Below are 15546 nucleotides of genomic sequence, written 5' to 3' on the forward strand. Positions count from 1 at the left end.
GTTTTGGTATATGGAGTACATGTAAAAAGTAAAAAGGTTATGTAGTAAAAGGGATTCGAACCCAGGACCACTGGGGTCTGGGGCAAACACCCTAAATGTTATAGCTAACAGGACGCCACCATCAAGAATCAATACCATCCACCCAGAAAGAAAAAGAGAGAAAAAGTTCAATACAGACCAATAACATGACCTCTCTTTCCTCCTTACCGTGTGAATGTGTCTTGTAGCTGCTGTGGTGTTGAGGCAAAGTCAAAGGCACAGAAAGACTGCGGCAACAACACCTCCATGTTTCTCCTGATCTCTACAGGTGGGTGGGTCAGAATGGGAGCTGCACTGCCGAAGAAGGGGTAGGTGTACCTGCGGCAAAAGAGCACATCAACAGTAGTGTTATAATTAGCAATTTCAATAGAGGAAAAATGGTTTGATCGCATGAAAAAATGTATGTAGACTAAAGGGTAACACTAATAGACTTGCAAGAGGGTCATTGATCTGCAACTGTTTCATCATTAAATCTTACTCGTCACATACTTTGACCTTTCACATTCTCCTATGCAGCTCCTTGCCCACGACCTATATGTGTGTATGTAATGTACCTTGGGAAGGTTCTGCTAAACTGGGCTGAGATTCCCAATACTGTTGGCATGGCCCTAGCTTAAGCTATCAAAAGAGAATTGCCTAAATGTTTTCTTTGAAATAAGCAGCTAGCTGGGGGCAAGGCTCTATGTAGTCCTTACAAAGTATCATGGAAACTTTTTTAAGAGTGCGAAACCCTGTGTGGAAGATCTTATAACCACCTCAAGAAGATGTAGAGTGGAGCACTCATGCTAGTTTCCACGTCTTGGATGCTCCTGAGGTCCAGGGAGAAACAGAAGTGGTGCGCGGCAGGAGGGATGGAGACGTACGGCTGGGATGTCGTGACAGAGCTGGGCGCCGAGTCTACAACTGGAGGCTTGGTTTCAGAACGCACTGCAATAGAATTAAGTGGATAAGCCTGGAGGAAATCTTCATCAGTTGTACATAGCCACAGAGACTGGATATAATGTCCTATGCATTTACATGTAATTACACAGGCATATAGAACTAACAAGGTTTGGTTACAGTCATATGCCTGAAAAGCAACAGCAGAATCACTATTGGTGCATAGCATATGAGGTCAGCAAGTAAATTGGTAATGCAAGATATAATGGCTCTCAGGATTCGGATTCTCATGTACCTAAAACTATGAAAAGAACCATACACAAAAATGTACATCTACATATACAAACTGTATCTCAATCTGCTTATTGAACTTCATTCATTCCTTACCTTTTGTGGGCAAAGGAAATGTTGGCTCTTGCAGCTTTAGATCCTCTGTCCGTTTACCTTGTTTACCAGCTGTTTCATCTTCCCGCCTGTTCCCATCCTCCCCCAAACTGCTCAGGCCTTGCTCCGTCTCCTGTGTATCACTGAGCAGGAAAGACAGTATCAGCCATAAAGTAGCTTAGATGTCAGTGTCAATTATGAAATTGACTTCAACAAAAAGGAATGGTAAGCCAAACTTTGACTTTTTACTAACCTTGATGGGCTAACAGGTGGGGAACGTGGCAGCCTCTGGGGTGGGGTATGGCCCTGGGGAGGGGGTGGGGGCTGCTCCCCTGGGGGTGGTGTTTGTGATCTCTTGTCAGATGCCCGTGGCTCGCGTGGCTGGATGGGTGTGATGGGGTGCTCCTTTGGAGGAGTGGCTGGAGCTGATGGCTGGAAACAAATGTGCACAAAATGTACCAACATTGTAAATCTTGTATTAATATGGCAGCAGCTGACTTTATCCCAAGCTTCATACTGCATGCTGGAATTGGTAGCATACGAAGTTAAATGTCAAATGCATATCTCTCAGGACTATAGTAGTATCCAGGATTACATAATGGGTAAAATAAAGAGTTAGAACCAAGAATTCCAATTCTGCATTAAGATATGAATAGATGTGGCACTTTGTTGAAAGTAGCATAATTTGTGTAGTTGGTAGATTGAAGGAGCTTGAGGCTGAGAGTAGTACCTGAGAGGGGGCTCCACTCCCAGTGTCTTGCCGCAGTGTGATGGACACCCCCACACTGGGGACCATGTCACCCCCCACGGGTGGCAGCTGCTGCTTGACCCTGTTTGGGGGGTTCAGGACGAAGGACCCCTCCAGGCTGGCGGGTTTGTCCAACAGGTCGGAGGCTGACTTCAGCAGGGTGTTGAGGGGGACCTCAGTGCTGCCCAGGGAGTGGTCTCCACAACACAGGTGAATCTACAGCATGGGAAAGGCTCACTTTTCAGTTTGAGGACAGTCCATAAAACATTACCCTCATCTGATTATTTCAGAACACAATTGTTCCATATCTAAGCTAACACGGTACTAAGCACGATAATAAATCCACCTGTAATTTCTGCCATTTTCCTTTTTGTTTAATCATCCTAATTCCTGAGAACACATTCTCCATGCAGACCGGGTGGTATTTTCTTGATTACAGAACATGGATGCATGACCTGACCTGTAGTCCCGGCTGTGCTGCCAGGAAGAGACGGAGAACCTGCACACTGCTGCGCACACGGACGGACGCACGCTCCGCAGGGAAATCCGGGTTCAGCAAATTGTGGAAAGACTCGTTGGTGACATCGTTACCCAGGAGGGAGTAGTAAAAGAAGAACCCACTTTCTCTTGAAGGAAGGGGCATGGACATCGGAACAAGCTGAAAAATCATTGTCAAAAAAAACATTCAGCAGAGAAAAGTCAAGTAGAAACATGTATCTGCATCAGCAAATATAAACAGGTTTTTTGTTTTAGTGTAATTTATGCTGAGGAAAATTGTAAGTGGGGGATATAATTTGTATGTAGGTAAGGAGTGAACATGATATGTTCATATTGAGTACTATCTATAACAGGAACTTTCATATTTCAACACTATACAGTATTGGTGTTGAAGTTGTTATAAATTTCAAATCTGTTCCTTTATTTAGAAACATGATGGTACTGAAGCGCTGACTAGTAATCCATGGCAATACTGCAGCTTGGAAGAATATACTAGAAAGAAGATGTCAGAATCCCAATATGGCAGCACCCATCTACAGTGAGTTTTAAACAGGTTCCAATATCCCGATCCTGTGATAAACACTAATGCTCTTGTATCACTTTCAAATGAATCTATGTTGAACTATCCTCTACATGTGCTGGGAGGTACAACTGACTTATATAAAACAGAAGCACTGAGGACTGCCAGCCATCCGCCTACTGACTTAGGCTGGAACTACAGCAGTATGATCAATACATTTCAGAAATATGGCAGGCCACTGTGTCAAAATACAAGGAACCTGTTTCTCTTCACTGACAATAATGTACTAACAAAAATTATGACAAGCCTCTAATATGTAGGACCATCACATTACATAGCAGTAGACCAGTAATATAGCTTGTTACAACTCAGAGCAGTTTGAAATGGAATGGAATACTAGTACCTCACTGCCATCATTATCTTTCTTATTCAGTTTAGAGTCGATTCCGAGTCACCGCGAGGGTTGCCATTGTCATCATTTACAAATGGTTTCAATTGTTTTCAAGTATATGTCCAGGAGATTTTATACTTTTGAAATATTTCTAATGCTATTTGAACTTTCTAAATATTTTCCCCGGTCTGTAAAACCTTCTTATTCACAATGTGGAACAGAATACTTCTAACAGTTTGTAAACAATGGTAACAGCATTTTGCCTTTATTTACCATTTTCTACCATTTTTTGTAATATTGGGTCAGTGGGCTAGGAAGAATGCAATTCACACATCCTTGCAAAGTACGACTGGGTGTCATGTCAATGGCCTGCCACAAAGGACCCACCAGTGCCCATCAGTGAAATCTAAAAATATACCAGGTAGACAAAAGGGGCTAACTTTTATGGGGCAATGAATTGATTCTACCATTTGGCAAGGTTTACCATTTTTTGTAACTATTTCGAAAAGTGAAAGAATCCTGCAGATGTTTGAAAATTATTGTAAATAAAGAGATTTTTGTGTGATCTCTTTCAAAATGTTTCCAAAGTATTAAAAGGAATTCAAATAGATTCAAAATTTCATATCAATATTTTTGAAAAAATTATAATTATTGGGGCTTAGATATTCTTTTATTCAAAATAATTCCAACTTATTACAATTATTGTCTAAAAACCCTCATGGTGTCTCGGAATTGCCAAGTTATGAGGATATCAGTGGCTTCCATGGCGAGTGTCCTACATGCCTCACTAACAAGGTACTTCAGCCATTAATCCCAGGTTTAACCTACAGTACTAGTACTACCGGCAGGTCAGGCTATTTCCTGATGATGCAATGTACAGGCTTCGGAGTTCCTACAATATCCTGCAACAGTTCCTACATCAGCCCATGAAGTATCCCAGGCATGTTCAAAGTAATCAAAGAACAGAATGCTTTGTTTATTCTAGACTAATTTCTACAGACATAACATACCATTGATACCTGAGTGCATTCTGGTTTAATGTGAGGTGTGTATTTTGTTACTTAAGAATTTGCAAACTGGTCATGACAGCTACATGACATACTTTGTCCTTGTAAGGTCAGTGGTGAAAATCCTCTGGGTATTTCATAAAATCTACCATGTAATTCTTATCCATCTTGATAGGTGGGGATGCTGATCAAACAAGTAATTTGACATCCATAGCTCTCTAACTTACTTGCCTAAAGTTATGTAGGGCACAGGTTTTAAAGCTCAAATCACCATGGCTCCCAGAAGTTTCCATCCAGCAAGGTTCATATGCTTTTTTAATGGCACTAACAATTCACTGAGACTCATGTAGTATCCGAAACCTTTCCATTTACCCACTTGGACCATTTGGCTGACACAATGTTTTCAGAATAAACATTAATAGCTGGGTTGTTCATGGTAGTGTAAACAATCAGAGCCATAAATACCTGCGGCAAGTTGGAGGCGAATGCCACGGTGACAGAGAGTACAAAGTGTTGGGTACACCTGTCCGCAGGGCCGACCTGATAATATCCCTCCTCTTCATTCAGCCGAGCCTTCAGGGTACGTGGATCAATGTCTGAACCAGAGGTGTAGAAGGAGAGGGTGCTGTAAGGTTATAGAGGAGAAACTCACGGTCTGCTCAGTCACACTCAGCTTCAATGTGTACAGCATCTCCCACCATTATCATGCTAAGTTACCTTGCCCACCTTCCCTGAAACTGTACCATGCTCAACCATACTTAGTACTGTTATCTATTCTATCATAATTGAATTAATCCAAGTTAATAGGTTGGAATTGCTACCAGCAAATAAACACTTATAACACAAAGATAAAATAATGTATTGTTTTACTACTATCTTAAAAGCATGCATCACTGAGTTTATGACATATCCATTGTACATGTAGCTAGCCCAAGTGCCATAAATCTACCATGACCAGGGGAAACATGGAAAAGTAGAGCTTGTTATTTTTTTCCATTAAGCTGGGAGGAAACATAAGAATTTTCCAGCCATATTCTATTCTACAAGTATACATTTCTGTGTTGACGTCATTTGGCCAACCCACGCACACTTGAACACAAAATTATCTCTACCAATAGACCATTAAATGATACTACATGAACATATGCTCTTACCATCTCTAGGAGGAGAATCCTTAGCCCTGAAGGAGATGTCTTTTTTATCAGCACTGTCTGTCTCTATGGAGATGCTGGCCCTGATCTCAGGCTTGTATCTGCTGTACTTGGAACTCAGAAGGCTGTACCATCGTGGGCTTGGTGTCTACGGGAAGTCAAACACATGTCGTTATCACTACATCTCCCTTACTTACACAGGCAGTTTGCAACTCACCTTCCAATTTACAGGAAAATTTTACTGCTGCTTCGAAGTCCCAACGATCACTATCGTATCAAGAGTTGACTACTTTGCCTACAGGAATGGGCAATTTGAAATGCATATTGAGACAGAGTAGGCACACAAGAATGATTAACCACGTATTTGTTGGTCAGTTCATGTTATTGGTTGCTTGAGACAAAACATAATGGTTTGGGGATAGTACAATGCAGCTTGGCCATGGCTATATTTTCAGCTAAGCACACCCTATTTCCAAACATGCTGTGGTTGATGTCTGAGGGTAACAGAGCAGCTTCAGACAAACTTAACATCTCATCCAAAAGACAAAAAATTTAACCCTAAGTCTAAACAGCCAAAGTTTGAGGCCACGTAGCATGGCTGTTTGGAGTTTGACTGAGTCAAACTCCCAATATAGCAAAGCAGTGTTTGAACCATATGGACATACCATAGCTATCAACTTTTTTCATCAATGTCAACTTACAATCATTTAATACATTGTATTGTACAGCAATGTCTCTCTAGGTTTCGTCAGTAAGTTTCATGTAAGGCTGACAGAAAGTTAAAGTATTTCCAAATCATAATAATTTCTAACTGAGTAAACTGACCCTAAATCATAATCAACAAATCATTTACTCTTTCCAGTTGCTAAAAGCACCAAAATCCATGAGTTTCTAGTGATGGAATCTAGATTTTCAACTGTGTGACTAGGAAAGATCAATCATCAATGTTTATCATTCATACAGCACAATTGAGATTTCAATTCTCTCCAATTATGTTAAAATATATCATTTCATTATACTCATTTCCATCATACAGAATATATTTATTCCTCATCTCATCTCATCTCATCTTTAAACTCTACAAAACTAAAATCTATTCTAAATAGACATATTAATAAATTAAAATGTTCCTGAATTAAATGTTCTTGATACTGTTTCATTTTTTACCCTGAGTATCATCCTCCGCTGGCTCACGACTTTCGCTTGCTAATCGTGGTTAGAAAGCGAAAGTTGTGAGCCAGCGGTCACTACGGAGGATGATTTTCATTTTCAGGGGAAGGGGCAAATTTTCAACTTAGTTTATAATTTCATTTGTGGTGGACCTAAACTGTATTTACCTGAAAAATGACAACTAGTACTAGTTTTAACTTGTACATGTATATTGTATCATGTACATTAGGTACTTACTGGATCATCCTGTTTGGCTTGTCTGATGTCTATGATGACATATCCAACAGCCTCTTTAGCAGATGTAAGTGTGTCTACAGCATAGCACTGGAGCTTGATGGGAGTTCTCTGTAACCTGAACCAACGAGAATATGCAAAATACGAAATCAAATTAAATTGACATAATATTTGAAATTCTTTAACAGCAACTGGAATTTTCCTCAACTGACAACATTTTGGTAGTCCTTCTGCTGGGTGAATGATGAGTTACTTCTTTTTCTGAGTAAAGTAACAGAAAGACTACCAAAGCAGTATTGCTGTTCACAGGAACATCCTGTCAATGGTGCAATAGTGCAAATATAGGAACAAGAAGCATAGGAATACCTTTCAATCAGTAAACAACCCAACAAAGCATATGAGCAATCCAGGTTTGTGCCTTGTGTGGTTAAAGAAATTTAATATTTACTGCCAGATGAAACTACAAGTCAAGTACTACTCTTGGATATCCTGAGAAAACAGTAAATAGCCTAAAGACAATGTCACGTTGGTCTTCAATTTCGGTAACATTAATAACATCGACCAATCAGGAGCCCTCATTTGATATTGATATCATAACATCATCAGCCAGTCAACAAGTCCTGGGTTACCAGAATAGCTTGTTTGTACCATTACATTACAGGATCTATGATGATATAGCTACGGCCGCGTGGCGCGTTGGTACACCCGATCCCTTGATCTCGGAAGTTAAGCAACGCGCGGTCCGGACAGCACTTGGATGGGAGTCCCCCAAACAAGGACGTTCGGATTGCTGTAGCCTCACGAAGCTTTCCACGAAATCGTCTTCCGGGAGGGTCGTAAAAGGGGGGTCCCGTGCTCGAGGAGGTGCCTCGACCACGTTAAACAGCCTCATTACCCACACTTTGGGTACCTACTGGCTGCAAAATACACCCGATGATAGAAAAATTCATATTTTGGTATAAATAAAGCATTTGAAATTGAATACAAAAAAATCAACAGAATGATTATTTGATAGTACAGTAGAAGCCAGGTAATTGAAAATCAGATAACTGCACACTTTGGTAAATTGCATGGAATCCCAAAATCCCAAACCGGCTCCCATTCACCCCATATATTTGTTCTTCAGGGACTTCACTGCACAACGAATACTTTTTTAGTGTAGTCACAAATGCCGGATAATTACATGAAACATCGTCAAACATCGTTGACAAATGGACTGAAAATGCGTGCTAAAAATTGGTATACATTGGCTGTGTAAAGGTACAGTACCGAAAACATGTATGAAATTGTTTTTAGGAGCAAAAGAAAGCGATATTGTGGCAGTCAAACCTGTTCCAGTATTTAGACAGGACACTGCTCAAACCAGTAATCATTGACGTGTCACAGTGCACAATACGCTGTAACGTATATACTATACACTCCGACTGGGTAACTTCACATTACTGCACACGCCGGATAATAGCACGACATTATGGAAGATGAAGATGAAGAAGACATAGTGATGCTGGATGGAAATCACCTGTGTTGGTGAAGTGACTTTTTGTTGAGTTCCCAGGCCAATTCGGTGTTCAAGTCAGGAGTCTCTGTATGGTCGACTGGATCTGTGGAAAGCAGCTCCCCATCAAACTTTGCCTCGACAACAATCTGGTGCCGCGAACGCTTTGGAAACTTGCGACCTGTTCGTGATCATGGAAGCAGAGATTGTTATGATAATCAAGACAAAAATCTGGCTTATCACAAACCCCGGAAGTAGGGTTAAAATAATGCACTGTGACTCCAAAGAACTTATGAATACCAATCTAAAAGTATATACACATATCTCTTACCTTCAAGGATACCTAAGACGACAAGAAACTGGTCTTTAACCATTGTTTTTCAGCGTTTTCTGTCGTCTTTCATCGTCGCAAGTTTGAAACCGCCGCCATATTTGTCCGTTTGCGCAGGCCCAGAAGACCGGAAGTGACGTAAGGGCGGCCATCTTACCGGAAACCAGGCCCGATCAGACTATGTGACGTCACGAGCTGGTTTGGAACACGGAGGAGTTTGGCGCCCAGGTATTCAAATCACAAACTATATTTTCTGTTTTATATCTACCCGATTTCGCCCTTTTCTTGTGCTTTAGTCTCCTAGTGAGCTCCGCACACCAGCCTTCGTTGCTATGTTGTGAGAAAACATCCCGCCCATCAGCTTGGCGACGGGAATTCACCTGCCATGCGCAGGGAAGAAGTGACCCGACAGCCTGCACTGTTTACCGCCTTGATCAGCTAACCCAGGCCCTGTCCAAGAAAACGTACCAAAAGCACGCTTTGCAACCAGTTTGGCATGTAATCGCCTACAGGTTTGATCCATATATTTCTTATTTAGGTATGTAGACCAATGACGAGTTGTTTTGTGCTCAGGAAATACCAGAAAGGGGCCTAAAGTAATGTCGGGTTTTGCTGGTCCGCCACTGGGCAACCGGTTTCGAAAATGGTTCCTGACACCCAGGTATATTTCCTGCTCCTTTCTACCGTAATGTTTACGACATTCTTCCCTTCCCTACAGGAATAACAGACCATAGAACATCCTAGATTCTATCGGAAGGCTCCATGTCGCAATATTTGCTACCAAGAATGGGGAGAAACGCCATAAGATAACGCAGTGTTGGAAGGGGAAATCATCTCAGCCGCACCGCTGTAGTGCAGGAGGCTTGTTGGAGAGAAAAGGTCGAGGGGCAAGAGGAAGATTTATTTGCTGGGTGCTGCTGGCCGGCATCGGGACAAATAAGCGAAAAAGCTAATCAGCTGCCTAGCGTCATTTCTAGGACCGTGCTTTTCTATGTGTGGCCATGCACAAGAGGATGGATCATGATCGGGACAGAATCGCTGCTGACAGAAAGCAGTCGAAGTCGAGTGGGGGGCGCAGTCGAACCCATAACCCTTCCAACTCTGGGGTACTCATGGTTGGGCCCAACTTCAGAGTCGGCAAGAAAATTGGATGTGGAAATTTTGGAGAATTAAGATTAGGTGAGAAATCTTGTCTTAATCCCCCTTCTTGATTATGTGCACTATGTTCAGCTGTTTGTCTTTTTGTGGTTGATTTGGCAATGACTCATGTGCATATGCATTGTCTGGTGATGCAAATATTGGGAAAAAAGAAATATAAACATTCAGCTGACATTTTGGGTGTGATATTTCTCCACAGGGAAGAACTTGTACAACAATGAGCATGTGGCCATCAAGCTGGTAAGGATTGTTTGCTCTTCAGCCATTTTTGTGTTATGGAATTTTGGCAGTGGCCATTTTGCTTCTGTACTGCCATTGTTATTTGCTGACCATTGTTTGCTTACTTAATGGTTGCCAATAGCTGCGTCCTCACATCCTTTTTTACGTGCTTAATTCATTTTTTTCCAGGAACCAATGAAATCCAGAGCACCACAGTTGCATCTGGAATATAGGTTTTACAAGGCACTCGGCCAAGCCGGTAAGTATGTTTCTTCTTTGAATTTCTTAAGTTACATTTACCTATGCATCAGCCATATCTCACTCTTTTATTCTTCTAATCTAACAGGTGCTATAATTTCTGAATGTTGCTCATGTTATGTATATTATGTATATTGATAGGTAAGATATGCCCCTCCACAGGGTTACATGTACATGCAAGCTCTAGTCAAAGTGGATGGTCCCTCAGGGCACGTGTTGGCTTCTGTGTACTTACAATTACATGTATTCCTGCCTTGTAGCTTTCACAGTGAAGCCATGTCTAACTTGGCTCTACGATTGTATCAGAAAATGGTTGGGGGGCAAGAAGGTGTAGTCAGTGAGACTGGCTGGAAAGTGTTGTACATTCACCATTTTTTGTTGCTCATTTACAAGCCATGTTAAAGGAAAGAAGACTTGAGAAATAGATATCAATACTGTGACTGTAATTAGAAAAAAATGGTATCATATTTGCTGAAACATTTTGGTTATATCACAAAGATAACAGTAAGCGTCATATACAGCAATAAGCAGCTGTTTGTACACCCGCCAGGAAAGTGGGACAATTAATGTGCACAGTCATGGGTGTGGCTTGGGGGCAAAGTTCAACCATCAAATGTCTCCATGTTGTTTCAACTGACCACCATGTTGTCCCATATAGCTGATATATGCTAAGAATGATGGGTGTTGGTTACATTTGCTTCATTGTTGGTGACATTTTGTCTTTGCCCTGATGATATGGGAACATATTACAGTGTTTTGGTGATGTTTTTTCCCCAAGTCGTGTTACTGTTTGTGGTAATGTTCCACATGTGTGCATTTTGCCTAGGGCCATCAGTAAGTTGTGTTTCCCACACAATAGGAAGGGTACATGTAAGTTAATTCTAATTGCAGTCGCTATTGAAATTACATTCTTTTTAGTGGAATCTGTCAAAACTTGCCCCCACCTTTTGCCCGTGTTTATGATTATATTCATATCATGTAATATAGCTTCTGTTCTTGTTGGTGCTGTTCATTACAAGCCATGTTATATCTTACAGCTTAAGAAAAGCAAGCAAAAAAGAAAATCTATAATTGATAGATTCTCAGTTCTGCATTTTTAAAAGATTTGTATGATCTTGAACAGTAAGAAAGTCTAATTTTTGGTATATGTTGAGCATTCCTTGTGTTGCATAAATTTACTTACTCTTGTAATGTGATGTGGAACTAGCCAAATCTGGGTTTGGAGTTTTTGCTAATTATTTACATATGAAGCTCAAGCATATCTAATCAGTCTTTAAGGTAGTGACTAACTTAGCGAGTAACAATGTCCCGGCTATGATGTAGCATTGTGGGTACAGTAAGTAAAAACTAAATAGCCTGTACTGTATCTGACCAATACTATACATGTAGGGCATTAGTTACTGTCCTGGTATTTACAGGAAATGCATTCTTATGGTTGGATGGATAACAAGGTCAAAGGTCAGGTTCAGTCAGCTGTTGATAAGTGACCACTTAAACGACTTTGCCTGGCTGCTCTGTGGCAAATGATATGAGGTCACAAGATCCCATGGAAACCTCAGACCCACACATGTTCAGCCCCAGCTGTAGTACAAGTGTATGACTTGCATTTTAATCTACTTTCACCCCGTTTTCTTAAGACTTTCCCTCTTACACACAGTCAAGAGGGGGGAAAGGTGCAGATTGAAATACAAGCCATGCAAGGAAAGTGAGTGTGGGAAACTGGCAACAAATAGACCCTATTATTAGTATTAGATCCTTTTTTGTTGTGAAAGATGGCCCTTCATATATTAATCAGCAGTCATAAATTGAACATAGAAACAGGCAGATATCATAATGTAGCGCCTGCCCAAAGGTTTTGCCTATTTTGTCCAAAGCAAATTGAAGATGAATTTCACTTTGTCATGATGTGCAGTAGGTACAATGTTTCACGTAATGAGTTATTCACATTCCTTGAATCAAATACAACAGATTTTAAGAGACTCAATGATACAGACAGATTTGATTATATATTCAGATGTAACAACTCCCACAATGCTAAAATAGGTAAATATATAAAAGACTGCTTTGTCATAAGAAAAAATGCCGAAACTCATAATTAGACCCACTCGATTGTAATACAATATCAATGATTTAGGCTAGCTCTTATTGTTCTAGAAATTAGGATGCCAATTTCATTCTATATTCATAATCTGCATATGTACTAAGTTTGATACTTGTTTTAGAAATTAGGATGATAAGTTTGTTTCTTCTTCTTTTTTTGCCATACATTGTACCGTGTACGATCGTTCTTTAGGGCTCTCCCCAAAAATGAACCTTTTGACAGAAGTATTGCTTTTGAAAATTGACTACATCCCTGAAGTGCAATAGTAGGTGCCTGATATATTTTTGTTGCTATCTCTGCTAAGGATGTTATCTTTTTAATTGTAGCATGACTCATGGATCATTTTTCTACATTTTGATGTTTGGAATAATCTTGATCAAGCAATGGCTGTTGTCAAATGGGGGTGGTGTAAAGAAAGACATGGAATCCAGATCAGTGGTAAATAGTGGCAGAGGGAGGGTGCTGTATGAAGCAAAGGCCTAAGAATAAGTAGAATGTATTTTTCATGGGTGCCTACATGAACTATACCCTAGTTTTTACTACCAGTACCCTGACTTAAGTGTGTCTGGGGACATGTCACTGCTACCATTTACAGCTGTTACATCATTCCAACATGTAACCCACTTGCAAACACATGTGATATTCCTTTTTATTTACCCCACCATCAGCATTAGCACGGCATTTTCGACCACCTGTTTGCTAGCTATTCTTGTATTTGTTCTGACCTGTTTCCATTGATACAGCAGTGTTTAACCAAGCCCTCTTTGCAGATGCTGGCAACATAGAATTTCATTGATTTTGGGCCGTGTTGTAAGGTGCAGGGTAAACATCTTACTTAGCAGACCTCTGCTTGACTGGAATTAGCACAGTGGGACTAGGGCAACACAGGGCATTGGTAACTTGAAACATTTCAGAACTCTAGTGATCTTTTCATCCCAGTTAGTAGGTTATGGTATTTTCCTTGTTTAACCACAGCCTATCACCCCACCCCCTATATGGAGTTTACCACAATCATAGTAAAAAAATTCTATAGGAAAGACATCTTAGGCAGCAGTAAACCGCTTGTTAATCTGCTCAGCCAGGAATGATGAGCTGAATGATGTCTGCCTGGAACACCTGCTTTGACATGAAAGGTTTGGAAATTGTGCAGCCAAATGGGGAAAATGCATATACGTAGTAATCAGGGTCAGCATTGGCTGACCATGCCAACCATCGGTACCCGCAAGAATTTCTCTCCATCTACTCAGTCATTATGTGCAGAAGTTATAGAAGTACACAACTCAAATCACAATCCCCGAGCATGTTCATTCCAATAGTGCAGTGTCATAGGTATTAACACGACATTGATGGTGGATCACAATAAGAGGCTTAGTTTCCAGTACTAGTGAACTTGGCTTAATTATGTTAACATTCTTGTCTCTAGTTTTATACTATAGTCAGCTTGTCCACAGTTAGCCTTTTTAAAGGTATTTTGCATTAGCCCCACCTTAATCAAAAGGTAAGGTTCTTTAAGGAATGTCTTGAAAATGTATGATTTGCACCTCTATCCTACAATGTCTAGGCCACTAAGTCTATAATGGTGTGATTTTTACTGGATGTACGATAGACTATCATTTTTTTTAGCTTTTGTACACCCTGGTCATCTATCCTACGATGTCTAGGACATACTAAGTAAAAACTGTGTGATTTTTACTGGATGTGCGATAGACCATCATGACCTTATCAATATGTATGCTCTTCTCATCTATCCTATGATGTCTAGGGCATACTAAGTACAAACTGTAACTGTGTGATTTTTACTGAATGTACGATTTACAATCATTTTTTGACCTTATGTATGGTGGTGGCCTGTGTGTGGGGAGGTCCTGTTTGTTCTGGGCATCCATGTGGAATGTTGGGCTGGTCACCAAAGCCATAACCAACAGTTTACTGAGTGTCGAAGTAGGCCAGTGGAGGCTATTCCTGGTATCTTCTGTCAGGAAAATTTATCATTTCCCTTTCAAAACTACAAACGAGGGCATTTGGCTTCAAATGATCCCGAAATGTTTCTTAAAGGGAATGTTGACCACATTTCTCTTGTTTTAGCTCTATAGTACTATAGTAGCAGAAATCAACCTATACGTAGGATACAAAGGTGCGGATGCAAGTGTCTGTCCAATGACTTTGTCTTCTTTATTCCCATAGAATGAATTAGAAGTAACAGTATGTGCAGTAGTTACTACAGAAGCAGCTGATCTGATGGCATGTTGTTACGTATGTGACATTACCAGACAAATTAAGTTGGTGGCATTTCAACCATTCTGATTGGTTAGCCTATTCAAGGAAGCAGAAAATATCAAGTATGTGGTCAGGACGTGGATACAAACCACCTATGGTACAGTTAACACTCCTGATTTGATCCTGATTGAAATGTATACACAGACTTGCAGTCACGTAGACCAGTATCTATGACTATGCATGAAAAAATGATGATGGCCAGATCGGGCCAATGTATACTGGCCTGATTGGCCTTTCCACTGGCCGTGGGCCATTTGACCCATGACCTTGTCAAACCTGTGCCTTGTTGCTGGCTTGAAAGTTCACCTGTTGTGGTAGAATGCATTATGAAGAAGGATTTCTAACTGCGATTTACAATACAAAGAATTGGTTTATGCACACTCTAAAATTTGAGTAAGTGAAGTCCAATTCTTTGGGTTGTAGCTGAAAAGTCCTTCTTTATGATGCCTTATTACTTGATAACCTGAAATCCTCTTTAGCCAGTAGGACCCGACAGTCTTTCACTCTTTAGCTACATGTAGGTGTGTACTCCCAGCAGAAAGTCTTTATCTGCTTCTGTAGGTTATGTAAGAATTTTCAAGGCTGTAACTGACTTAACCCCCCTCCCAAAAAAACGGTATTGTTGAAATGAAAGTTGAGTAATAAGTACAACAATGCTTTTATGATTTTGTGTCTAACCAAATTTG

The 15546-nt window shown here is 40.6% G+C and overlaps 2 protein-coding genes across 9 annotated transcripts in view; one reads left to right on the top strand and one right to left on the bottom strand.

Moving 5' to 3' along the window:
- The window catches only part of LOC118408996 (centrosomal protein of 120 kDa-like), a 16406-nt gene extending 7424 nt beyond the window's left edge, over positions 1 to 8982 (bottom strand). Inside the window, exons 1-12 of the mRNA XM_035809863.1 lie at positions 8848 to 8982; positions 8541 to 8697; positions 7025 to 7139; positions 5621 to 5765; positions 4932 to 5062; positions 2511 to 2708; positions 2033 to 2266; positions 1556 to 1734; positions 1306 to 1445; positions 795 to 966; positions 208 to 357; positions 62 to 77 (exon numbers count right to left, since the gene is read on the bottom strand). Of these exons, the coding sequence (XP_035665756.1) occupies positions 62 to 77; positions 208 to 357; positions 795 to 966; positions 1306 to 1445; positions 1556 to 1734; positions 2033 to 2266; positions 2511 to 2708; positions 4932 to 5062; positions 5621 to 5765; positions 7025 to 7139; positions 8541 to 8697; positions 8848 to 8890 (1680 nt within the window). The 5' untranslated portion in view covers positions 8891 to 8982. The remainder of the gene's footprint in view (positions 1 to 61; positions 78 to 207; positions 358 to 794; positions 967 to 1305; positions 1446 to 1555; positions 1735 to 2032; positions 2267 to 2510; positions 2709 to 4931; positions 5063 to 5620; positions 5766 to 7024; positions 7140 to 8540; positions 8698 to 8847) is intronic.
- Positions 8914 to 15546, top strand: part of LOC118409775 (casein kinase I-like) — a 23129-nt gene continuing 16496 nt past the window's right edge. For 6 of the 8 annotated variants that reach the window (XM_035811070.1, XM_035811075.1, XM_035811076.1 and 3 more), the window contains exons 1-4: positions 8914 to 9075; positions 9566 to 10026; positions 10205 to 10245; positions 10414 to 10483. In XM_035811070.1, the coding sequence (XP_035666963.1) occupies positions 9849 to 10026; positions 10205 to 10245; positions 10414 to 10483 (289 nt within the window). In that variant the 5' untranslated portion in view covers positions 8914 to 9075; positions 9566 to 9848. The other 2 variants (XM_035811072.1, XM_035811071.1) reach the window with 2 other exon arrangements.

This window comes from Branchiostoma floridae, chromosome 2 (assembly GCF_000003815.2).
Source record: "Branchiostoma floridae strain S238N-H82 chromosome 2, Bfl_VNyyK, whole genome shotgun sequence".
Classification (NCBI taxonomy): Eukaryota; Metazoa; Chordata; class Leptocardii; order Amphioxiformes; family Branchiostomatidae; genus Branchiostoma; species Branchiostoma floridae.